The sequence below is a fragment of the Copadichromis virginalis genome, linkage group LG18 (genome assembly GCF_057382275.1).
Source record: "Copadichromis virginalis isolate Kocher_CV1m ecotype Utaka linkage group LG18, C_Virginalis_male_GT1.1, whole genome shotgun sequence".
Lineage (NCBI taxonomy): Eukaryota > Metazoa > Chordata > Actinopteri > Cichliformes > Cichlidae > Copadichromis > Copadichromis virginalis.
In genome coordinates, this window is record NC_140635.1 from 26,330,629 (window position 1) to 26,357,841 (window position 27,213).

General features: G+C 39.0%; 1 protein-coding gene across 6 annotated transcripts; it reads right to left on the reverse strand.

Annotated features, from left to right (window-relative positions):
- Window positions 1-66: 66 nt before the first annotated feature.
- tbl1xr1b (TBL1X/Y related 1b) lies at window positions 67-27,213 on the reverse strand. Of its 6 annotated transcripts, XM_085438411.1 has the most exons (17): window positions 26,525-26,755; window positions 24,943-25,009; window positions 22,436-22,546; window positions 20,422-20,525; window positions 20,103-20,248; window positions 19,383-19,599; window positions 17,857-17,989; window positions 14,395-14,536; window positions 13,953-14,016; window positions 13,768-13,865; window positions 13,005-13,065; window positions 12,497-12,618; window positions 10,956-11,030; window positions 9,224-9,351; window positions 8,329-8,494; window positions 8,120-8,221; window positions 67-2,591 (listed from the first exon to the last, which is right to left on the reverse strand). In XM_085438411.1, exons 4-17 carry the CDS (start codon window positions 20,477-20,479, stop codon window positions 2,565-2,567), a joined length of 1,539 nt encoding a protein of 512 aa, XP_085294537.1. In that variant the 5' UTR covers window positions 20,480-20,525; window positions 22,436-22,546; window positions 24,943-25,009; window positions 26,525-26,755; the 3' UTR covers window positions 67-2,564. The 6 variants fall into 6 exon arrangements, with proteins under 6 accessions (XP_085294537.1, XP_085294535.1, XP_085294536.1 ...); XM_085438409.1 differs by lacking the exons at window positions 22,436-22,546; window positions 26,525-26,755 and adding an exon at window positions 27,138-27,213; XM_085438410.1 differs by lacking the exons at window positions 22,436-22,546; window positions 26,525-26,755 and adding an exon at window positions 26,945-27,080.

Genomic DNA, 27,213 nt, shown 5'->3' on the forward strand with positions numbered 1-27,213 from the left:
TTCAATTAGTACCAGAGAAATGACTCAGACACAGGAAATCAACAAGCAAAAGATCAAAGACGTTGATATTATCAAAATAGATTTTATTCTAGACCTTGAGATCTGAGTGATATTACAACAGTCTGATCAGGAGGCTGCAGACTGCAGCCATGTGAGTGAGAGAGAAAGAGAGTACAAGGGAAAAGACGAAAAAACCCCAACAAATCTTAAAATCAGTATTTACACGTTGTGTTATAATACATCGACAATTAAATCCAGATTTTTCTTTTTGTTGTTCCTTTTGAGTATACAGCTACAAATAAATCAAAATTACAAAAGTTTTGATCAGTACAAAACCTTCAAGGGCTCTCCAACTTAGCAAAGATAGAATTAGTACTTTTGGAAGGAACAAAAATTAAAAAATAAAATAAAATCGCGAACACACTTGAATGCAGCGTAAAAAGCTTATCGTCTAAAAACAAACCATTATAAAATACCATTCCACCGTCATAGACATCATTTGAAATAGTGTACTTGTGATTCACTCCAAGTACTGCTGACTGTATTAAAGCAAACTTCAGCATAGTTCAGCTTCAGTATTTTTTTTTTTTTTTTTTAAAAAGACAAGTAACATGCTGAACAAAACCTCTGAATTATCCAGCGACGTGTGTGCACATATCTAGCCGAGGGTGTTGTTATGGCTACGAGATGAGAGCGGGAATGCCATGAAGTTAGTTTATCTCAACGTTGAAGTGTCCTACGAGTCAGACAAGACACCGCTGACCTTACTTTTCCTACTGAACGCGTTCTAAATCATTTGAGCCGTCCTCAGGGACTTCTTAAATCAGATGTGCCTGAGACAGTTTCTCCATTTGCACCTAAAGTGCAGGTTAAAAAAATAATAATAATCAAAAAATCTACCATTGTCTTTTTCTTTTAAATTTAGTTCTAACTGTTTAATGGTATTTTATAAATAAAAACCATTCCTCGTGGTCACAACTGTCAGTGATGCACAAGAACATCACGTACTGTATTTCATGAATCTTGAAAAGGTTACTTTAAAATCCACCCATAACGTAGGAGTGGCATACACACACAAAAACCCCTGTAGTAGCATAGATATATATTCATAAATGTATTTATATATATTATATGCAGATACCATGTTACAACAAGTCCTATGCTGAGAGTCTGCATTTTAACAACACAGACTTGCCTCAAAAACGAGCCAGACGAGACACTGCTAACCTTATTTTTCCTACTGAACGCGTTCTAAGTCATTTGAGCTAACAACACGTTACGAGTCCTATGCTGAGTCTGCTTTTCAAAAGCAGACTTGACTCAAAATGCCAACTCTGAACACTGCACACAAAAGCACAGTCTATCCGTGCATAGGCCTGAACACAGCCTGTCTCCAGAGTGTGTGTGTGTGTGTGTACGTTAATGCTGGTCAACTACTACAACAGCAGGAAACAACACTCCAGATCATCTTGGTCTAATTGTTTCCGGTATCGAGAAGCAATTAGACCAACAAAGCTGCATTATGAAAAACAATGGACAGCAACAAGCCATTAACTGAGAAAACAAGTGCAATTAGGACTATTAATTGTACAAATCCGATGAAGTAATGGGCTGGTTTTCCCGTCTCTGTCACCAAGTGATATCTGCACCGACAGATCAAGGACGAGGTGAGTTTCAAAGACGTGAACCTGAAGCTGACCGCTCTTCAACAGCACTGCTGTCATCAGTGTTAAAAGCTACACAGATCATTTTTCAGCCAGGAGATTTTGAATTCTTCAGGGCACCAACACAACCTGATGAACTGTGATTACCTGAAAACCATTTCTGAGGATAAAGGTTGCAAACAAAGGACAGTTCAACCTTTGATTAACTGCTTCATATTTAGTTTTTTTGTTTGTTTTTTTTAAATGGCAAAAAATGGAACAAACCTACTGGATAAAAATAGAGTTGACAAAACTATACACCTGCATTTTTGAACCTCAAAGACTGCAGTAAATGAATTTATCTCCAAATGCACGACTCTGAACATCCACTTTTTAAAAGACAAACATCTTTTTTCTTTAAAAACAAAAAAACATCTCCCATCTCCTCTCTCTTCTCTCCCATGTAATTTACAGAGACCAATAAAGTCCAAACTCAACACAACAATGTCCACAGGACACTAAATGCTGACATATGCAATATGCACACACCAGAGAACAAAAGTCTTTACAAGTCGGATACAAAGGACAAAAAGAGCGAAATCAAGAGGAATCCTGGTGTTTTGGTTTGCTTGTGGTGACACATTTATACTGTGTGATAACAAAGAAATGTTTAACTCCTGCAGGTCTGAGGAGCAAAGACTGATGTCCATGCAGACCTGGCGTATCTGATGCATTTTCATATAAACTGTTTGTTGCCATGGTGTGGTCCTTGGGTCTATGTCTGATGGAGGGCGTGCTCCAGTTGGCTGTAACAGCGGGCCATGGCATCTGTAGGACTACAGCAGTGTGGCGGACAGGCAGGGACAGTCATTTTGGCTATGTACACATTCGTAGTCGGTCCATGGCTCCCCCCGATGAGTGTCATTTTCTCAGGTCTAGTACGCATACCTGTCAAACAGGAAGGCATATGTGGTTAGACAAAACGTCACCCAGTTTCAGTTTCTGCCGTAGTCAGAAGCTGTGTGAACGCTTCAAGGTGTACAAATATTTTCCAATCAGAACCCAAAAAGAGCAGAGGGCCATACTTCCCCTGTGGCATGTTTAAACAACTGTGTTGTCCCCTCCCCCCTCCCAAAAAAAGTGCATGTTTCAATTCGCATCACCTCAGTAAGACCATGTGAAATTAAAACAAATCATCCTAGGTGAACTTAAACACCTTTGTTCCCCTTTTGTTAACACAGAAAAACGCACCACACAAAAATACTGCAAAAGGACGGTCGCCTTATATACATAGAGTATAAACTCAACATGCACATTTCACTTGAAAATTAAGATGTGAAAATGTGAACAAATCAACTTGTTAGAGATATTCTTCTCCTGTTGAAAACCCCCCCCAAAAGAAATAAATAAGTCTTCTCATCAGATATTGATGCTTCTTTCCTGTGTGACAGAAAATAGGAGACAGATGTTTGTTTGTTTTTTAAGTTAATTCCCAATAAAACTGTTCTATCACTAACTACATTGCTGTCTGTATTACTGCTGAAGTCCTAAATGATCACCTTTAAAGTGTTTTTGTGCTAATAACATCATGTACAGTCAGACAGGCATGGAGAACAGCACTGACTGGGAGGCTTTGAACAGATCACATAGTTCAATTCAAAATATGAGACTTTAAGAACGCACAAGCATCTACTTAAAATCTATTGAATGTATCATCTGTCATATTATTATGTACAATTCCACTGTACTTTGTTCATCTCCCTTAAATAAACAGGCAGTTTGCCAATCTGTTATTTACTCATTTTGACATACTGTAAATATTAAATATTGTGCTTAAAACATGAGTAGAAAGTGATATTTTTGACTGTAAAAACCACAAGCTTGTTTAACTAATCATTTTCATAACTTGAAATGCAAATAGAAATTGTACATTTAAAAAAAAAAATGCACAAGTTTTGCAAACAACAAAGTTATATGGTACTATTTACCTAAAATGCAGCCAAGGCTCAGACTTTTTTTTATATAACCATTTCAAACTATTTACAGAACAATCAGGTGTTCTGCATCAAAGAAGAAGACACAAATTATTTATGCAACTCCAAAAAATAGTTTGTGTCCACTATGACACAGATGAGAACAGCACAGGGATAAACCTGCAGGTCTGACAGCAGGCGTGTCACTCAGCGTTTACACTGCAATCTGCCTTTGGTGGCTTTTTTGCAGCAACTGTGACGTTCACTAGTAGAACTGACACACAAAACAAAACAACGACTACACCACACACTAACTACACAAGACAACACACTAACTTGAGACTCCAAACACGGCAAACGTCACAAACCTCTCACGTAGCAAAACTCTCGCTCTCTCTCTTTCGCTCACTCTCTCTCTCTCACTGCTAAAACTTCCCCCTCTTCCCAAACAACCAAATGCCACATGTTGCCATATCATTTTTTGATTGTTCCACACGGTACATTTTTCCACCAATAGGGAAGGAGTGTTTTTTCTTTTTTCACTCACAATCAAAGCGTGTTTGCTAGCGCTCTCCTTAGAAAACGCTGTTTTTACCGTTTCTTCCCGGAGTAAACGACAGTTTTATTCAGAAAAAACCCCCAAAAAAACCCATCGGTTTTACGTGGCCTATCAACACAATTTAAAACCTGGTACATAGTTTGAAATCTGCACGTTCGACCCAAGTTGAAATGGAGACTCTGGGCCCGTCGACCCCAGAGGGTTAATCAGAAAGCCTAAGTTGGCTAGTTATGTATCGGGCTAATGTTTAAAGCTTTCACTTGAGTAAATTAACTCATATTACTGCTATGTAATGTTAGCTAAGTTCACAGCATATTCCATAAAAGCGCTGCCATACTGCATCACACTCAGTGCATTTCAATCATTGCTCCAGCGAGTTTGACAGCAATATAATAATCATAATTAAAAAAAATAAATAAATAGCGTGTGTAACGTATGCATACTGGAAAATTATTTACTAGCACTCACCTATCATGCGACTGGAAAGCGCAAACTCCGCCATTTGTTCCATCAAACACTCATTAAAACAGCAGCCTACAGGTATGTTAGCGCACTCATGCCCGACTGTTCGAGGGAGGGGCGGGGCCACATGTTGAAAGAGACGGAGGCGCAAGGGAGCCCAGATCGCGAAATTTTGCTTTTACATTTTGCGACTCATTTTGTTTCTCTATCTGATAAGAAAACTATTCAACCAGATAGTTATTTGTGGTGAATGAAATACAGTTACACTTTCAAGCACCACATCTAAAATTCAAGCACTTTTCAAACCTTGAAAAGACAACATTAAAATTCAAGCATTTTCAAGGATTTCAAGCACCCATATGAACCCTGTGTGATACTGTGGAAACTGAACGCACTGCAGTGTGAAGAAGACTAGTGGGCATTTCAGCATAATAAACATATAGTTTAGCGCACCAACAGTCCAACTTAAGACCCTTTCTGTTTGACTCTTTCTCATATGTACAGTAAGCTTATTTTAACTTGCACCACTTTTTCCTTTGTCTTTATGATAATCAGTGTATGTACGCAAACAGACCAATGGCAGGAACTCGTTCCACGTGACGCTACTCAGCCAGTCATATCCTTAATTCAGAGCATGTGTGAAAGACAAGATGTATAATTCTGAAGAAGTAGGTTGCGGAAAAGGAGGGTTGAAGCTGAGATGGCTTATATCTGAAATCTATAGATTTCAGGCCATTTTCTAAAACATATAGAATCAACATTTCAAACAAACAAGTTCCTCAGTTTGGAAACCTCCACAGCACTCTACATCAGTCTTCTTCACACACAGCAAAATCATCTCTACAACAAAATGTCAGTTGCCCTTTACAAAAAAGTCCACAAATGAGCACACGATCAACCAAAGTGATAAAAATCAGCAGCATTGCATAGCCTGTTTCAACAATGCACAAAATGCCTTTCACACTTCAAAAGCATTGCTTCACTTAACCTAACCGCTTTTGTTTGTCACAGTTTAAATCGGTTTGTGGTGACAGATCAACACAAATTTTAGGTAGCGTATGGAAATTGTGTTTCGTAGGAAATATGGCAACTTGTTTCAGCTTAAAAATAAAGTTTGAGAGCCACAGGACGAGCCGCTAAGCAGTTTGTGTCATTGTTCTACTGTTTTGGCTGATAACGGTGTAGCATCCCTGACTGAATGATGGTCTCTTATACTGATGCTTCACAGAGGTTTTATTGGAAAAGTTTTTATTGAAATATTCAGTGAAGACACCGTAAGAGCTAGGAGCAAAACAAAACCAACAATATAACTACCATAACATCAAAATATCAAGGAAATAAATTTCTCCTGCTCACATATAGCATACAAATCAAATTTACATCACTCAATTCACTATATCACCTCACTAACTTACAACTACACATAAACTCTATTAAACGACATTGTGATTGCACATAACTTATTCCATTAAAGGAAACATTAATAAACCTTGTGCCACTGTCAGCCAGGTACAAACTGGCACAGGAAATGTACATATTTTTCACTTTAAGATAGGGCTGCTCAATTAATCGAATTTTAATCTCGATTACGATCTGGGCTTTCAACGATCATTAAAAATGACTGAGCCGATTATTAGCCCCTCCCTCGTGCTTTACTCTCGCGCTGCTCCGTGTGGCAAATCGAGCGCACCACTCTGCATTTCGAACACCGTCACAACAATTAAGAGGACCCGAGGGAAGCTCGGGAAGCTAAGCAGAAGTTATTTGGAGAGGAGAGTGACTGTCGTTGGTTGAAAAGAGAGGCAAAAAAAAAAACTTCAGTGGTGTGGAAACATTATGGGTTGGTGGAGTCAGACGTGGATCAAGTAGACACAGTGTGTAAACTTTGCTACAGTGTTGTAGCTGCACCACAGAGCAACACTGCAAAGTTCACTAAACATAGATGTTTACATTTTTCATTTATTTTTTATATTGCAAACATTTGCACTGTTGTCAGTATTTGCACACTATTTTATATTATTTTTTGACAATCTTTAAAGTCATTATTCAATACATTGTTATTGTTAAATAAATATCGTCAAATAATCGAGATCTCAATTTCAGTGAAAATAATCGTGATTATCATTTTTGCCATAATCGAGCAGCCCTACTTTAAGGCACACTATTTATCATATCCTAAAACAAACGTTACTAACAAGCCCTTTAACGGTTTTGCGCCAGTTTCCTGTTGCAAAATAAAAGCATGGATTTCAAAATAAAACCGAACTACCTTTCAAACTGCAAAATAGAAAAGGAACATTTTTAAGTCTTTCTCAGGAGTGGTCCAAGATAGGTACATATAGAGGACACATACTCTATATAGGAAGGTCCAGTCCGGGATGTTATGTTATAAACATACTATACAGTACCTTGCTAGAGCAATGTAACTTTGTGCCACAATGAGCAATAGAATGCATAAGTTGAGCATTTCAACTTGAGGGGTACTTTGAAATAATACAAAAATACAAACAGTTCAAATTTCCTTTCCCTTTTTTTGGCTTTGTGCCCCAAAAAACAGGAAACATATCTACACTGTTCCTCATTTTCTCCTACTGCTTAGCACGTAGCTGCTTACTAGTCGAATGTTTCCATTCCCACTGCTGTGTCAGTTTGCAAGAGACAAATACTTCATAATGCAGAGGCATAATGTTTGAAAAGCACGAGACCTACAAGAACAACATTTTCGGTGTGCCTGGGGAAAGGTACACTACTAACAGTGCTCTGCTTCATACACAACAGAGCTTTTAGCTCACATAAAAGCCAGCACTCTAAGGCCAATTAACAATTCTGCTATCAATATCAGCCTATAATCCAATTAAATAATTCAGCAGTAGATGTACTCCAGCCTTTTCAATCCCCTCATAAGAAAGTCTATATGCAACTCTGCGCTTCCTTGTAACCTCTTATGGGACTTCTGCAGTTTCATTCAAATGCAGATAAAAACCTTTTAGAGTTTGGTTAAGAAGCATCTGTAAACAGACAGACGGCTATTTGATGCCATGATGACCATAAATCTTGCCCTGATTGAGCATTTTAAATGAAGCCTTCAGATTGAAGTGCTTTATTCATGGCTGCCGAAAGTGCTAACAAATCCAACAAATATGAAGAAAGTTCTGAATTCACCATTTATGAGAGGCTGTTAGCTGACAGCTCATAGAATAATCAGCTCAGGTCATGGCTACAGTCAAACAGTCAATTTTGCTTAGGAAAGTTTCTAAGCGAGAGAAATGACCAAATACTTCTGCTACTGTAATACTAGCAGCAGATGTACTTGTAGTAGACCCCCAGCCCATTCTATCAGAACAGCTTGGCAAGACCTATATTAAATGGGGCTGACACATTTCTATGGTCAGGAAGGTGGTGTGAAAGTTGTAGACACAGGCTAGAGCACATGTGGGTGGATACTACTGGGAGTGATGAAGCTCTCAGGCAGCAAAACTCACCGATCCATCAGATGCGCTGGCTCCTACTTTGTCCCCTGTTGCATTCCAGCACACTTCAAAGATCCCACCTGTCCCTCGGTAGCTGTGGACTAAAGCACCCGTCTGGAGAGACACGCACAGATTCATCAATAACAGGCAACATCTTTAGAATATTGTGGTTCAGCATGTATTACCAGATCAGCTTTTAATTTGAAGGTAGCATCACAGACCTGAGTGTTCCAGATATGGACACACTTGTCAAAGGAGCCGCTGGCCAGGTGCCTGCCATCTGGGCTGAAGGCCACGCTGTAGACGGGCTCCTGGTGGCGGGTCAGAGTGTGGATGCACACGCCCCGCTCCACGTCCCACAGGCGCACTGTTGAGTCAAACGACGCACTGCAGAGAGAGGGGAACGAGAGAGGATGCAAAGGGTCATGTGTCAAGAACCATGTGCCAGATATAAAATACACTGCGTCAGTGGCATGACTGCTACTTAAAACGGAAACTGAAACCCACCCCTAAATAAATCTAAAAATCTAGTCCAGAGAGTAATTGATGGGAAGCAAACATGGCAGAGCTGCATTATCCCAGACGCAGAAATGAAGATGAATTTTTTTTAGGCTGCTCGATGTTACCAATAACAAACCTATAACTCATTCTAAGCTTTAATTATTTACAATGATTCTTTATTCAGTTAAACATGCAGTTAATGAACTCTGAATTCAGAGAAAATACAAGGAAGTAATAATGCTGGCTAATGCACAGCCAACTCTTATTTGCATTGTGTAGTGAACCATGTCCAAATCCTGAGCACATCCAACTGAAAGCAAACATTTTTCTCTGGACTGTTCTTTCAAAGGGATACATCAGATCTCAGACAAACAAACAAGCATTTAACTCTCATGCCATAGTTACGTTTAACTGAAAAACTCCCAAAATGTTAGTATTAAAAAGGCCATTTACTATAAACAATCTGTTTATATCTGTGACTGTTTTCTAAAGGTGTTCCACCAACAACAATTTACATACCATTAACATTCCCTTATAAATAGAAATCCCCTTTGACACATGACATAGAGAGAAAAAAAGATGAAAAACTAGGAACACGTTTCATTCGATTCTTACCTGGCCAGCATGAGGCTGGCGTTGGGATTGTTGGTCCCAGGGCCTGTGGGGCTCCACTTGATGGTGTAGATTTCTTTACTGTGGGCCTGGAGGTCATGGACACACAAATCCTGCTTCATACTCCAGATCTATATGAGAGAAAATCAAGGCAACATTTAAAAGCTATTAATTTAACTTGTAATGTACGCTTGGGATTAGGGCTGCTCGATTATGGCAAAAATGATAATCACGATTATTTTCACTGAAATTGAGATCTCGATTATTTGACGATATTTATTTAACCCTTTAAGATCTACCATAGAACCAAGTCCGCCAGAGCTTATATTATTTTTTTTTTTACATGTTGTAGTGCCATTTGTGGGAGCATTTCAAGTTGCTATACATCAATACAACTGTTATAGCCCATATATTAAAAATATGTATGCATTAAGTCCATAGTAACTACATTAATTGCAAAAAAGTGCAATAAACTACAAAAAAAATTGAAAATCGTTTTTGTTTTTTGTTTTTACATATATTTCTACTTGGCGAAATTTATGAGGTTTATCCCTCAAAACTTTAAATACAAAAAAGTTGCAAAAAATAGTTTACAACAACAGGAAATTTATTTTGAGTGTCTTCATAGTTTTATTTTGGAGACACAGCAATTTTTATATACTGCAGGAAAAACAAAAAAACAATCCTATGATGCAAATTTGCAAAGAAAACAGCATGTGCATCAAAATAAACTATTTCCAGCAGTGCAATTCGAGTTCTAAGCATCCCAGAAACTATTCAGAAAAGTCTTATGAAAACACCAGTATAGGCTTTTAAGGCCTACAAGTAAAAAACTACATTTTCCGCGAAAATGACGTCACTTCCGGTTTCGGGCAGGAAATGCGATAGTTCGTGTTGACGTCTTTTTCAATGTGGGAAGTGTTTCTGGAATATTATGTTTTTGTTCCTGCAAGCGCTTTTTATGCAATTTTTGCAAAGCTATATGTGGAAGGAAACCGTGACCTAGGACAAGCTGATGGCATGAGATGTAAGTACAACTCCTCCGGTTTCATATGGAAAAAAATTTATTGTGCTAGCTTAAGCGGTTCAGGTTCTACAGGGATTTAAAAATAGTTACACAAAACAGAGCGTGCTGCTCTGACCGGCTTTAAAGGGTTAACAATAACAATGTATTGAATAATGACTTTAAAAAAATAATATAAAATAGTGTGCAAATACTGATAACAGTGCGAATGTTTGCAATATAAGAAATAAATGAAAAATGTAAACATCTATGTTTAGTGAACTTTGCAGTGTTGCTCTGTGGTGCAGCTACTACACCATAGCATTTACACACTGTGTCTACTTGATCCACGTCTGACTCCACCAACCCATAATGTTTCCACACCACTGAAGTTTTTTTTTTTTTACCTCTCTTTTCAACCAACGGCAGTCACTCTCCTCTCCAAATAACTTCTGCTTAGCTTTCCGAGCTTCCCTAGGGTCCTCTTAATTGTTGTGACGCGTGTTCGAATTGCAGAGAGGTGCGCTCGATTTGCCACACGGAGCAGCGCGAGAGTAAAGCATGAGGGAGGGGCTAATAATCAGCTCAGTCATTTTTAATGATCGTTGAAAGCCCAGATCGCAATCGTGATTAAAATTCGATTAATTGAGCAGCCCTACTTGGGATACAGTGTTCCTATGAAGGCCCGGCTTGTTCTTTTCCGTTAGGCCTCATTGCGTTGAGTGAACCGACCTTTAGGGTCATGTCATCGGAGCAGGAGGCCAGCAAGCTGCCAGTAGGATCCCACTTTATGGCGTTCACTTCATTCTAGGGTGAGAAAGACGTGAGTGTAAACAAAAAGTCTGACTGGCGCACATGGCCACAGATAATACAATACACTACATGAGGATAACACTGGCTTATGACCAAACAAAAATCTCTTCTAAATTCAAGACTTTAAACAAATCGTTTCCAAGGTTAAGGTTTAATTTACTCCAGCTCACATTTTTAGTTTCAAACTGGCCAAAAATGAGAAGGGTAAAAAAAAAAAAAAAAAAACAGACTCTTTGCCATAACAATTTGCAGAACAATCGTGTTGACCTGCATAGTACATATTTCTATGAAATAAATTAGTTAATAACCAGCCTATCAGGCTCATCAGCTTATGACAGAGACAAATGATAATGGCAGTGACACATAATGGTACGATAATTTTTTTTTACCACTGACTGAATGCACTTTATGAGCACTATAACTTTTATAAGAAACCAAAAGGAGGGAGTGCCACCCTGATATTATGTAACACAGTAATGTTCCATCTAAATATAGTCAAACCTAATAATAGACATAAATTTAACTGAACCACTGTAAAGTGATCCCTCTCCTTTCATCTCAGACAGCTGTCACAAAGCTCCCTGCCAGTTTGCATTCACCTTTACTTTACTGCCATCTTGTGGCCGCAGTCTGCTATTGTCAACTGATCAGACCAATGTGCGGGTCAAGCGGACCTGGCTCTGCCTTTACTGCTCTGAGATCAGTCAGATCTGGGCTTTGTGTGGAAGCACAGCTAGTATTAGCAAGTAAACAAGTATCACCGAGTTGCCTCTTGCTAATCAGTGTGGCCAACGTGTGTGATGTAGAGAAAATGGAGAGTGAAAAGGTTGATACTACCTTGTTTAGTACATTACCAAGGAAAGTTGTGACAATGATGTTTGACTTGATGATGTTAACCAACACTCCACCTTTATTTGTCATTAACATTTTAGATATTGAAAGTTAATCGTACTGTCAACGTTTTTCATTCTATTGATTTCTTGCTATCAACACATTTTATTACACTTTTTAAAAACATTTTTATTCATGCAGCAGCAATATTTGAAAAATTCTTATTTTTGATACTTACTTGATACAATTTTGCAATTATACAGATCATACCGTGTTTTATTGCTTCTCTACCTAAAGGAATGGTTTGAAAACTTCATCTAACACTTGTCAGTTTCAGCTAATAGTAAATCATTTTGGTATAGCAGATATTCATTTAACTAGAAAAGTAATATTTTACAAGTCATCAGCCAGGAAGGAGTGTAGACAGGCAGCATAAATGTTTTAATCTGATCCAGTTGTTAAATAATGAAGGAACATGTTTCTGTTTGTGTCTCTGGGCAACAACCTTCTCCCTTTGTCTTTCTGTAAAAGTCACCGCACGTCACTGATCAAACACAGCGCATTTGAGCACCAGAGCTGTTTTCCTACTTGTGCAATGGAGTGCAAACACTGGAGTGTTCTATTCTCACCGTGTGTCCCTGGAAGGTCTTTACAGGTCTGTCCTGGCCCAGCTTACACACATGGATGCACATGTCTGTGCTACACGAGGCAAATGTGTTATTGCTTTGCCAGTCGACATCCAGAGCGGGCGCTGTGGATAGGTAAAGATATAGCTTAAGGCTGATGTAGCAGTAAGTTGACGTAGAAGATCACAACGAACAAATCACGGTAAAGATTTCTTCCTTCCACATTAGATCTGATCATCAGATCAACATATGGTTTTAAAACAAAACAAAAGAAAAAAAGCTTTGTCTATTCATTTAAAGCTGAAATGATACCTTGTGTGTAAAGATATACTAGCTTGAATATCACAGGATCAAAGCTCAGTCACAATGTCCAGAAAAACTAGACAGAAATAAGTGAAGGTCTTCTCACTGTGCTCTCGCACTGCAGTTCAACTAAAGGTAACGCATGCCTAAAAACAGAAACACTCCAGGAAACGTCATGTGAACAATCCAGCTGACTCCTGTCACTCACCTGAGTGGAAAGGAAACTGTTGCTTCGCCTCTCCCGTGTGTGCATCCCAAATAATTGTCGTCTGTGTGAAGATAGAGATGCTTTTTATGACGAACTAGTGTCATTTATAAAAAACAATCAAAAACATTACATAGAATAAAACACTCTCTTTTTAACATCTTGCAATCTTTTCATATTTTGCTTGTTGCACAAGCAGAGAAAATACAAAACTACACCACTATATCACAAACATGACGAAACTTTTATATCACAATACGCCAGCCCCTGGTCAATCATGAGAATCCCAAGGTGACAAGGTTTTAATATACTTCTGTACACTAGGTGGCAATGTTGAACCATGTGTTGATAATTCTGACTGGACAAACAAATAGCTTTGTGATTTCAGATGAAACGCTGCCCTTCACATTTATGACATACAACAACCTGATTATGTTACATATCCACACAGACGTGCATGGCATCAATTTGCTATTGCTAAAAGGAAGAAAATTATAGAAAATAATTGTCATTAAATTATCATTTATGCAAATTCATTTTTAACTTTCCCTTTATAGCAGAATATCATTACGAATTTTCTGCTTTTAAATTTGATTCTATAAAAATGGGCAATATTTTGAGTAATGACCAATCAAACCCAAGACAATGTGTTCAAATTGTTTGTTTTAGTCAGACCAGGAATCCAAACCAATGACCGAAGATTTCCACCCCAAAAATATTCATAAATAATAATAAAAAAAATACAAAGAAAAGCAACGTGTCTCACCTTATCCACACCAGCGCTAAGGATAAAGTTTCCTTTCTTATTCCACTTGAGTGCAAATATAGGGCCTTTATGCTGACCCAAAGTACTGGCCAAGTTACCTGAAAAAAAATAACCAAATGCCACTTGGAAAGAGACCAGGGACAAACGCCTGAAATGCTACGATGCAGAAGATGCCAGAGTCTTACCGTCTTTTGTCCATATCCTAGCAAAGCCATCATATGAGCCGGTTGCTAGTAACGTCCCCTCGCTCTGAAGGAAAGAAGCGTGGTGTCATTGGGTGCAGCCAAATTATTATGACTAATTTATGAGTAAATGAATGAGGCTCATTTTAAGCGTTGTGCATCGACTTTGACTACAAAAAAAATGGTAACAGGAACATATAAGAGTAAAAGAGCACAAAATGTTTGCAGCTTGGTTATGGAAAAGGCCTTTTCCCTCATCTGAGTGCCTCCTTATACATGGCTATAGTTAGAAGGAATGCCTCTTGATAAAGCTGTGTTTATTAGCATGCACACAGGCGCACAAACCCACACCCGAAGACTAGATGACCAACACAGAGCACTCAGTATGATCGTGTTAGTGTGTGGGTTCCACAGTTTAACTTGACACAATCCCACTTTCACTCACATTCCAGTCTAGTGAGGTGACGTCTTTGTTGCTGGGTACGTCCTGGCCCCCTTCCCGAATGCAGTGCCTCAGAACCAGCTGGGTGGATCCGCCTGTGCTGTTCTCGCTCAGGTTCCAGATCCGTGCTGTCGAGTCCCCGGACCTGAAGGAGTCAAAACAACCTTGCGTTAGGCACACCCACATGACTTGGACTTCTAAAATCGGTACTGATAAGGTTATAAAACTGACCATCATTGCTCCTGAGTAGGGTTGGGGTTTAAAGGCATTTTATCGAACCTGAACCCAAATCATCAAATCCAAAATCTTTTAAAATCCCTATCAAAACTTTTCACATCATCTGTTGAAGAAAAAGGAGAAAGAGATTTTACAAGCACAAAACTCATTCACGTTGGTTTATGTGGATACTTGGCCCTTTACGCAGACCCTCCTATATTACAGGATTGTTCCAGATGTAATCGCTTTTTTTCTCCATTTTATTTTAAGACGCATGCACATACTGAGGAGCAAGACTGTTGAATACACAGCAAACAGCCAGCTGAATACTTACCTCTGGTTGCCTACCATTATAAATTAAGACTCGCCGGTTTAATTTGGAAAAAAGGTTTAAAATGCTATTGGCATGTTTCAGCTTTTAATTCCTGCTGAACAGAGCTTTCTTTCAGATGATCGTTATTTTTCGCCTTTTTTAGTCCACATAGTGGTTGTGCATCCTGTTGGATTGCATGCATTATTCTTCTATATCATCTTGTTCAACTGCTGAAAAATTCAGGCATTTCCCTTGAGCCATGTTGACAAACAGTGGAGCGTAGGAGTGGAGAAGTTTGTGTCTGATGTAACCGCAGAGAGAGCTGATTTATGAGTGGGTTTGTCTGACTAAGAGTTTAACAAACTTTGGTCCGAGTAATTAAATAAGAGTAGAGCAAATACAGCGTTTAATGTACGGCCCATTTACCTAACAGGTGCAACTCTTGAGGTTATCTGCCTGGTTTTAAAGCCATAAAAAAGCCACCAGCTATAGATAGACTGACTGTAAAACGGCAATAAAGTGCACAGAGTTTGACACTTGAAGCAAATAGAGAAGAATTTAACATTGTGTTTAACCCTCTGGGGTCGACAGACACGCCGGCGCGTCAAAATCACATGACCATTTTAAGACGACACAGCTTTCACATGTGGGACATTAATGATATTTAGCGTGTTTAGAGGCTATAGTTAGTGTGTTGTATAGTTATTGTTTTGTATTGTGTGTCAGTTATACTGTCACAGTTGCTCCAAAAAAGCCATTTAAGGCAGATTCCAGTGTAAACACTGTCTCCACATGGAAAACTAGACTGATACACCTCCTGCTGTCAGACCTGCAGGGTTTAGGCCTGTGCTGTTCTCCTCTGTCTTATACTGAACAAACTATTTTTGGACTGGCACAAATAATTCGTGTGCCTTCTTTTTGATGCAGCACACGTGATTGTTCTGTAAATAGTTGGTTAAATGGTTAAATAAAATAAAAAAAACGCCTGAGGCCTTGGCTGCATTTTTAGGTAAATGGTACCATATAACTTTGTTGTTTGCAAAACTTGTGTATAATTTTTTAGAAATGTGCAATTTCTATTTGCATTTCAAGTTATGAAAATGATTCGTTAAACATGTTTGCAGGTTTTACAGTAAAAAATATAACTTTTTTCTACTTGGATTTTGAATTTTTTTGTCTGAATTTAGATTAATTGTGCTAATATAGTATGCCAAAATGACAAAATAAATTTCAGATATTTGAGGTTGTGCTGAAAATAATGATACCAAACAAGGCAAGGTAAACAGTTTTTAAATGTGAAATATAGAGGTAAGATCAAAAGTAGTCAAAAACGGCCAATTATACCCTGGACCCCAGAGGGTTAACACCAAAAGTGATTCTTGTCACTTTATCTGTGAGTGAGGGATAAATCAACACCTGTCAGGAAATCTGCTGCGTTGGATTCATGTGTTTTCTGAAAAATGTGTCACATTTGCAGCATGTTTTGTTCTTGAATACATACTCCACCCATGTAAAGAGATTCCCTCTGTGTGATTAAGATAAGATAAGATAACCTTTATTAGTCCCACGCGTGTGAAATTTTACCAGTGTTGGTCAAATTACTTGAATATAGTAAATAGTTACTATTACATTGATTACTTCTCCAAGAAAGTAATCCTGTTACTTTACTCTTTACCTATTTTCAAAAGTAATTAATTACTTTATTACTTAGATACTTTTAAAAAAAACACCAGATCTTTCAGCCCAATTCTATTTCTTCTGCATAATCCATCATATAAATCAAATGAAAAACTCTTTTTAAAACTTGTTTTATTTGTTTTAATCTTTTAACTTTATGCACATTGCATCGAGCAAAAATTAAAAAAATATGCAACATTCTCTCACTTGAAGAAATTTGTTTCAAGCTATTTTCTGCATATCCCAGCATATAAAATAAAATATTTTTTTGTGTTTACACTCACTCTTTCAAATAGAAGCAAGTAAAACACAGCACAAAATAAATAAAGTCAAAGAGTCAGCAGCACTGAGTCCTGTCACTCTTAAGTCTATTTTCACCTGTTTCGCAGGAGTGGGGCTGTTGGAGGTTTGCCCGGTGCTGCAGCGGTCATGTCAGTGAGGGGTTCTGGGGGTTTCTCTGAATTTCACATTCCTGTGGCAGCGTGCTCGGTACTTGCTCAGATTTCAATTAAAATTTTTTGCTGTAGAAAGAACTTTTCTTCCCACACAGAGTGTACAACACACGCTAATGTTTTTGTCACTTTTTACGGAATCAAACTCAGAGTAATGTCAGTACTTCCCAGCTTTAAACGCTGCATGGTCGTACTCTCTCCCACACTCCATATTATCCATTGTTGATCTGCACACGTCTGCTGCTGCCACGGATGTCGCACACTCAGACGTCATTGTCATTAGACACTCTCATAAACAAAATCAAGGTTTAGTAACGCAGTAACACAGCGTGCTAATGGGAAAGCAACAGTAATCTAGTTACTGTTTTGCAATAGTAATCCCTTACTTTACTTGTTAATTGAAAAAAGTAACGTGTTACTGCAAATCTCGGGTGATTACACTGAAGTGCACCAGCAAATGTCCAGGAAAACACTCCTCTAACTGAGAAACATTCATTTAGCTGTGATAAAAGCTCACTGACTATTCCACACAAGTTATTCTTTTTATAAATCAACCATTTAAAAATGATCAACTATGTTTACAGATCTGGACTCTTTATAATAAATCATCAAGAGTGAACTCTGGGTAAAAAATACTTAAATTACGACCGATATAAAAAAGACAAGAAGGAAAAGCTAAATCATTTTGGTTATTTGAATTACAAGGTGAAAAGGTGATAATGTGAAGGTCTCAAAGAAACACGCTTAGCTGCGCCAGCTCTCGCCCATAACAATCCCACGTTTGCATCAGAAAACTGTAATACTGACCCAGAGGCGAGGAGGTCGTTCACTGGGTTCCAGGCACAGATAAAAACCTCCGATTCGTGGCCCCTCAAGACCATGGCTTTACTCTGGGGGATCTCCACATCCCTGTCTACCTCCATCATCTCCGAGTGGTGATCTACAGGAAGGAGTGTGAAACAAAAACTTGAGTATTCTTTAAGTACTGTGCAATTTTTCAGAAAGCAAAGCGAATGCAGTGCAGCAGGAAAAGAGAAGCAAATACATGAATGATGAGAAAAAAATAATGAAAAGGTATGTTATATGAGCACATGCTAGTTTCCTCTCATTGAACGCAAAGAAGAAAAAGTAGAGTCCTGTTCTACTGCTACAAAAGTTAATTTGAAAAGGAGTAACCAGTTTTCACTAAACATCATTGTGCAACAACCAGCCTAGCAAACCGCATCACACTGTACAAGATTAGTCATGATGGGAATCTGACATCACCCAACCTACAAACCACAGCATTCCCACAGCAGCACGCGAGTATGTCATCGCTTGAACTTATTTCATAAAAAGTGGCTTAACCGCAAGCACGAGGTGCTGAGGTCAGATGGTTAACACCACTGTGTCCACACAGCAGGAACCGGATCCTCAGTGTGGAGGCATTTAAGCAGTGTACTGAATTGTAGGTCATCGGCGTTCTTGAAGTCCTAAAGCTCCAGCACACATGAACTATTGCAGGTAGGGCTGGGCCACATCATACCGCTCACGGTAATATCGGTATAATGTTGGGCAATGATAAGAAAATGAAATATTGTGATAGAATATGGGTAAAATGCATATGCGCAATGCCTTTGCTTTCATACGCACCATCATTATTACTGAACCGATTTTATGTGGTACACGGCGCTCAAAAATCTGTCAAAAATGTTTTAGTACCACTTTGCTAAGCTATGAAGCTGCACCGCTTGATGGATTGTCGGAGCATTATGGCTACCGTAGTCGGGAGCCTCGCAGAGTAATACATACTGTGCTTCAACATAATATTACCGCATTGTGTGTGTATAACCTCTTTATAAGCTTTGTGGATATTATACATGGTTATGCTGAGGATATGTCGGCCCATTGTACAACACAGTCAGGCCAAAACCAACCAAACCAAAAGCACTTTACACAAAACCCTCAAACTGTGACGCAGCCATGACGGGAAAGATTAAACCGGTCACACAGACAGAATCATGCAAAAAAATAAAATAAAAATCAAAGAGGTTAGCTTTAACAAGATGCAATCTTTCAGAATATTATGAAGCCATTCTAGTGAAATTAGCAAAAAAAAAATTTTTTGACTCATAACCTGATTGTGACATTAATTCAGGTTGTACTGTTGCCTCACTAAAAGTAGATCATCTAGGTGTTTTGTGTACTCATGTTTGAAAATGTGCCAACACTCCTTTGTTTTATAACTGTGTATCAGACATTTAGCTCAAAATAACATCCTGCATGCGACAAGAAAACACAACAGGTAGTTCACAAGCTGATTCAGATTGTTTACAACCATGAGCTAAACTTACTGGCTAAGGTGTGGGATCCATTTTCCTCCCCGTTGGCAGCGCCCTCTCCGTTCTTGGTGCTTCCCTGTGGCCCCGTGCTGCTGCCACTGCTCGCTGCCGCCTGCTGCTGGGCCAGCTTGTCTCTATAGGCCTGCTGCCTGGTCTGGACCACATCTGGCATTACGGCATCAATCAAAGACAAGGACTCGATTGGCCTCCCGTCAAATAAGGTGCCGTCCTACAAAGAGAACATACAGTGTTATTTAACCCCATTACCAAAGGAGTTGGAATGATTGGGTGGAAAATTGGGGGGGAAAGGGGAAGCTGGAAGATTGGCACGTTGACAGTAGCCATCTTAGTTTTGAAAAACTGAATGTGATAAAGAGGAACAGGTCTGACTGTGAGACTACTTGCTCCGTTTAGCACCCAGGCTCTTTTAACAGAGCCAAGCAGCTGTGACACGGCCAGCATGTGTTTGGCATTGCCTTGCTGAAATAAGCAAAGCAGCATTATTGCTGAAGATTCACCCCTTCCATAACAACATGAATTTTGGCTTTTTAACAGTGTGTTCATAACAAGCCAGGTGGTCTGGCATTCATGATTTCCAAAAAGAATTTCTAACTGAAGTGGTCACACTGTTATCAGAGCAATCGACACATAAGTAAACACTACACCCATTCTTTCCAGCATGTTTCAAGTGTGAACTAATCAGTCGATAGCAATGCAAAGACAGACCCTGACCTCATTGATGCTGACTTCAGCCTCCACATACTGCAAGCCTTTCTGAATGATGGAAATGAGGGCAGCAGGGGGCACCAAGGCTCCATTGATGTTGGACTGACTGATGTGGCTCTCTATGCCAAAGGTGAACGCAGAGTGAGAGAAGCCTGCGGGAAGAACGGATCATGCAAAAAGTAGGATGAAGTCAAAGTTCATTTCCACAGACTCAAATGCTGCAAGATTAAAAGTTATTCATGACCAAATATTAAAACTACTAACACTGCGATTACTACAACAGCAAGCAGAGCTGTTTGATCAAATATTGATTTGTTGGACATACCAGACTCCTGCAGATATCTGTAAACCAGGAAATTAACCTCATCACTGCTTATGCTCATTTTTAGTCCTGGTGATTAAACCATTGGGTCAGCACAGGATAGGAGCCTGTAAAAGTAAAGCACAAAGCACAGAGTTCATTAAAAGCCAGTGGTATTAGACACTGCAGAAGTGAAGTGCAAACGAGTTCTAGTGGTACACATCTCGATCACTCATGTGTTAAAATCAACAACAACATAAATGGACTGCAAAAACATTAGTTGGTATTCTGGCGCGCTAAATCAGTTTTAAAAGGGTCATACATGCACTGAAAATGAAAATGAATCCTTAAATGAAATCATTAAAAATAAATTAACTTGCTTGACCTACATCTTGGATATTCAAAAACAGAAGTAGGCAATCGCAAATGTCATTTGATAAATGACGACATCTTGTTCCTCTTTATTTGTGGATGCAGAAACCACTTAGCTCTAGGCAGGGCACCAGTTTCCATTCATTAACCTACAACAGGAAATAATTACCAGCCGCCTTCACGAGGCAGACAGGTTATTTTATACTGAAACGTCTGGGAAAGATGGGATTTAAACCTCGGCAATAATCCATCGAGTACTTGTGTCTGTCCTCCATATTTGTTCATGCAGAACCTGCACTGTTTAAATGGGACTGTGGAAATAAACAAGGAGACTGGACGAGGGACAGAACATCTACTGTTTCCACGATGCCAGCCTGCTGAAAAAGTCAACATGTCTCCTGCCACATCCCAGAGGCTCAGATCCAAGACCAACTCAACCAAAAGGGCTGGAATCTGGTACAAGTCCTTCAGTAATCCATAACAAGGTGGTCAGAAAGTCCTGCGGGATACATTTTCTCACAATGAAGCAGTATGACTAGAACTTAGCAAAAAGCCTGAAAGAAATCACAATCTCCGATAAGCTCTACTGAAGGAAACAAAAAATGACAACTAACAACACATTTCAATAAAATATGCACCCCTTGCCACCAGTGTATTACTGTCACAGCACTGTCTTCACCTTAAAATCTCTGTTTGATGGTTATAGCACAAATAAATGTAAGCTGATGCAGCACTCCTGCTGTGTGAGCTTTTATGCTCACAAACGTGACATCACATCTGCTGGTGACAGCAGCAGTTTTGGTGTCACTTCAACCTCTTGATTATTATAACCCAGCTTGTGCAGAACCTGAGTGTACAATCGTGTTGGGTTTTACTGCCAATACAGAAGCTCAGTGATTCACAGATTATACAAAAGGGGATGTGTCAATAGTTTAAAACACGAGACCTTGTGGAAAAATAACTTCGCCAATGTCTTTGCTTCCAGTTTTGACTCCTTCCCATCTTCCCATTTCTGAACTGATGTGGCGTACAGTCTGAGTAGCAACACCTATTGTTCATTAGAAAACTCCAGCAGCCACCCGCATCTTTAAAAGCGAACATAAATAGAAGCTGAATGCAGTCAGGTCTAAATGGTGAGCAAAGAGTTATGAGTATCTCTTAGGTAACTTTCAAACTTGTTATGAAATTTTAATTAGCAGCTTAATAGCTCAGAGACATAACTCCCAAAGCTTAAGCATCATAAGTCAGCTGTCTACCCAAAACCCTTTCAGACATGCATTTCTTTTGATTAATCTGACAGCATCTGAACATGCTGGCTTCTCGTCTGAATATCAGTCATGGTCACTTTTCTGTAAAGACTGTCATGGCAATCTTAATAGTTTAGACCTTTTAACATTTATGTATCGCTTCCAAGACAACATGAAGTCACAATAACTAACAGGTCTACGTCTGTCACATAGCCACTCACAGTAAGATTAAAGATAGAATAAGTAATTCGAGATTATCTGATAGAAAAAAAATTATGGCACTAATAAATATACACAGATGGGTGTGTAATTCATTTTTCTAACAAACTGATGCATCCTCATCAACTTAGAATGAATACATAAATACATAGACAAATACATATTGGCATTGGTTTGTGGAAGCCACCATGTTGCCTTGCCTTCTTTTATTTTCATCATATCGCCTCCATCACTCCTCTCTCCCCTGCCTGATTTCCACCTCATACTTTCTTCTCACCTCAAGCTTCATCTCCTAAACTGCAGTCAGAGCTCTAACACAAGAAAACATGTTACAATTGTATATTCTTAGCAAATTAGACATGCCACCTTCCCATCTTTGGACAACAACAACAACAACAACAGCTGGTTACATGCTAACATTATACCAGCTAATGTAAGACTCAAGGTTCTACTTTTAAAATAAATAAATAGAATACAATTATTCATTAATGCGAGAAAAAAGAAGGACATTTTTGGATGCTGTGTGGATTTTCAATTTAGGGCTCAATGTGACTGCACCTGCAAATGTGCTTATTTATCATTGCAGGTTCAGTCACACATAACACTGAGGGGAGGGGATCCCTCAGTAAAAAAGCTGACAACCCACTCCACTCTTAATTAGGCAAGGGCCTGATGAGACGTGGAGGAGACAGGTAAGCCATTTTAAACATAGAAAAACAGACTGAACAACTCTGAGGTCAAAAAGGAAGAACCAACAAAGAGAAGATACTTCCAGCTGCGCCCTTATTCCAAGCTTGACTCACAGTTAGGAGTCCACTAACTTTTAACTCCTGAGGCCAAGACTGTGTCCCCTCTTGGTGTTGAACCTGGGATCTTTTGCGTGGAAGGCAAATATGTTAACCGCTACACCAGTACAAATGATAATAGAGTTGTGATATTAAACCTCTAATGTATTCACCACCCCCTGAAATTTCAATCAGTGATACTGCTTGTCTTCAATGGCAGGTCCTTCAATATCTCCCCCTCAATTACGAGAAGACTCAGATCCTTCACTTGAACGTCCTGCATGTCATTGATATTCCACTGTCTGTGTGAGTTTTCTTAGTCTGCATTTCATCTTCAGATAATTCACTCTCTTATTAGCTTCACTAACATCAACATGATATTCCTAAAGATAAAGTATGGAGTTAAATATGTGACTTATCATGAAACTGAGCCTGATTAACTGCAGGAATTTAGAGATTACAAGCATAAAATAACCTCTTATAACAATAATTTGGCAGCACTGGTTGACATTTAAAGTCATAAACAAACTATTCATATATTTCATGCTACATGCCACTTTGCTCTCTCTCTCTCTCCAGTTTCTCTGGTTCTCATTTCAGCCTCATTTATTCTTTTAAAACTAGACATTCAGCAGACCAAGCTGATGAAGTTTCAATGACCACCCACCAAATGTTTAAAATAGTTGTACAGGTGTAAAAACACAACATACAAGTCAGCCGTACAAACAAACAAAAAAAAAAAACCCTGCAAAGACACTCCCATACTGTAAACCTATAATGACACATGGTATTAATGGTGTTCTGTAAAAGCAGCAGGAGGATTTATTGACGTATTCTCTAAATAAATATTTCACATCATTAACAAACATCAACTTCAATTAAAATCCAAGAATTTTAGGACATTCCTGGTGATATCTATTAATGCTGGATTCTCAACATTTTCTTTCACATTCCTATTACTAGGACCTGTACCACATAAGTAGTCATTTCAACATTCCCAGGATTAAATATGAATATATATAATACAAGCTGAAAGGAACACAGCTGTTGCCAACAAATCAGCTACAAGAGTGCTCTTAAGGGGCAAATTACAGTACTGAAAGTACTGTATAAATGTGTGTGTGGTTTAAGTGCTTTGGTCAGTGAAACTGGAAAAAGAGTTGCTAAAAGTAACTCTTCAAGTGCAGCTTATTTAAAGCAAGGAAGAAAAGCTGGAAAAAATACTGTGTAAGTTAAGGGACTTCTCAGTGTTACACCTTAAGGACATGGGATAATCAGAACGACTAAATCATGTTTAGGGTGTAAGACAATTTTCTTTTTTCAACTCCAGCACTGATGGTGTTTAACAGCAAGTAAAGAATAATTATAAAAACAGAATTCAAAAGTAGGCTTAGAGAAAGTGTCAGCTTCACGTATCAAGGCAAATAGAACAACAAGGAGAAAAAAAAATGAAGGAGGAAGAAAATAAACACTCTAGCCCTAAGTATTATCCACAAACCAAGTTCAGAGGGATTTTCAAAGAGTGATGAAACATTTTGTTTGTTTGTTTGTTTTTACAGAGAACTGACTGGTCAGCATGTAGTGATTTTGTACCTGCTGATCTCTTATCTCAAATGTAAATAGGTTATATCTGCAGCATAAGTTACTACGGTGATGTAACCCTGTACGAATACAACCCCTTTGTAATACTGACAAACACTGGGTTAAACCTGAAATTACCGCAATAAGCCCAAATCCTGCTCCGTACTTTAGACTTCTGGTTAGACCACAGATAAAAGACTGCTGTGCTCTTCTTTAGAAGAGTCCCTACACTAGGCATTAGCGATATAATTTTCAACACAACCAAGAGAAAGACACCAAGCAATACCTACGGAAGGGGGTGGGAGGGCAAAGGAAGGACAATAAATAGTGATATGTGTTACCCATGTGATCGTGATATCCTCAGAGGCGCATCATAGCGCTTTTGTCCTCGGAAACAATTTTCAGCCCCTAGGAGAAGAAAAATACAAACATAAATGCCCCATTACAAAATCAGTAACTACACTACAGTTCATTATACATACAAAAGCTGCTTGGTGTGTAATCACTCCTTAAAACAAACAAACAAAGTGAACAAAACATATTTTCATATCTTTTAAGTTTGATATGAAAAGTCAGACTCATGAGTGGCACCCTTATGACTCGCAGCCCAACTCTCCCCATGTAGTGGAGGTAAATAATCTGCTCCAGCTTTCTGAGAACCAGACAGGCCCTGCCACACATTCATGTGGGACACAGTTTCCCTATCAGTGTCATGACAAATTACCCTACTGAGAACAAACATTTTAGCAATGGCTTGTTAGCAAGTGGATGAGAAGGCAACCTGAGTAAAATGCTCTGAAGGAAGGGGCGTGTCACAAAACAATGAGAGAATCTAGGTCAGCAATGCAAAAAGCTGAATACACAAAAATGGATATGTGTGCCATGCCTGGCACCAATCCCTGCAGTACTTCTCTAAAAGAGACGCATGCCTTAAATACACTTAAATAGTAAAAAGGAAACGAAATACAGATGTTCCACTGTTGATTCAATGTAATAAAGGCGGCTGTTGCCTAGAATATTAACAAACAATTGCTCACTTCTTCGTGTGGTATTTTGCATATTAGTACTTTCAACTGGGCAAATCAGATTTTGTTTGGTTACCATTTTAGGCGAAAGGTCGTCTGTCTGACTGGAGCCAAGTTAAATACATTTGTCATCATGTTAGTCTGCAGGGAGCTAGCGATGAATGAACGAGTTGAACTTTGGTGTGTGACAAGTCACTATCAGCACAGTGTGTGCTCATAAATTACTCAAACTGCCCCCAAGTGCCTTTAAGACAACTCTGTTTAAAATAAACTCTCTACTATCAGCACATCTATTAACAGAGTAGCAATAAATAGACTTAAATAGTTCCTGCTGTATTTGTAGGTAGGCTGACAATTGTCCACATGTCATGTGTCACGGGGAGATGCGAATGTGCGAAAGGGCGCTACCGGCCTTAGCATTCCAGATATAATTGTCAAATGAAGGCTAATTACTTGCGTTTCATTCCCTTTAACTTCACCACCAAAGAATAGTTCAAAGTTGTGTAGATGCAATTTTAACGTGGTGTCTAGTGTGCAGTGATAAAAGCTAATCAAAAGCTAACGTGCGAGTTAACATTAGTTTTGCCTCAGCGGCGGCCGTACCCGTCAGTACACGCCAGCCAGGCAAGGCGGTCTGTACTTCATTTAATGCTCCTCACAAGCACTTAGCCGCATCTGCTAATCAAATATTTTAAAGTTCTATTAACCCGTAACTTTTTTTTAATTCATACAAAAATATACGCAATTCACGACAACAGAGTAAAGTTAGCTTCTCTGAAACTGCATTTCAAACGAATACAGTGAGGTCGTCAGCCCGCTGCCGCTCTGAGCCTTCCAACAAGCTAACTAGCTAACCTAGCATGCTATGCTAACAAGTTAGCTACAATTTCCTACCTACTTGGACAAAAACCTCTCAATTGGCGATATCTTCCACAGCTCTCGTGTTCAAGTCAAACCGTGTCATCTCTTTAACCGACTGCAAGAATGGTGGTTTTCCCACATATATGAACTACGATAAGGTTATAGTATTAAAGCTAAAGGTAGGCGTTGAGAGGCTGTAACGGCTTCAGACATTAGACACATTGGAGTGACCCGACATGCAAAAATGAGCTCCTGTAACAACTGTTATTTCAAAGCGGCGCGGACTAAAGATCAATATAAAGATTAACCCGTGACGACGGGAGCCCATTATGCAAAAATATTCCACGTGTGTTCCGTTAAATAATCAAAACTAATAGCTCACTCATGTTAGAATAACAGGGTATTTTATAATTCCGTCCACATGTAATTGAAACACAACCATAGAGCGGTAACTAACCTATTTCCCTCAAAAAAAAAGCCACCAAAAATCACGCCGGGTTTTGCAAATGCTGAAACTGTCCTCGGAGTTGATTAAATATAATGTCTTCGCCCGTTTCATATGTTCACGCCAACATGGAGCCGCATTTCCACGCAGAAACCGAGCGATAAGATGGGGGGGGGGGGGATTAGGGAGAAGAAAAAAAACATACCAAGGCCTCAGCGAGTTTGTCCCGCAGCCAAGCACCAGTCATAACAGTGTCCTCGCCCATCCCCCACTACACCCCA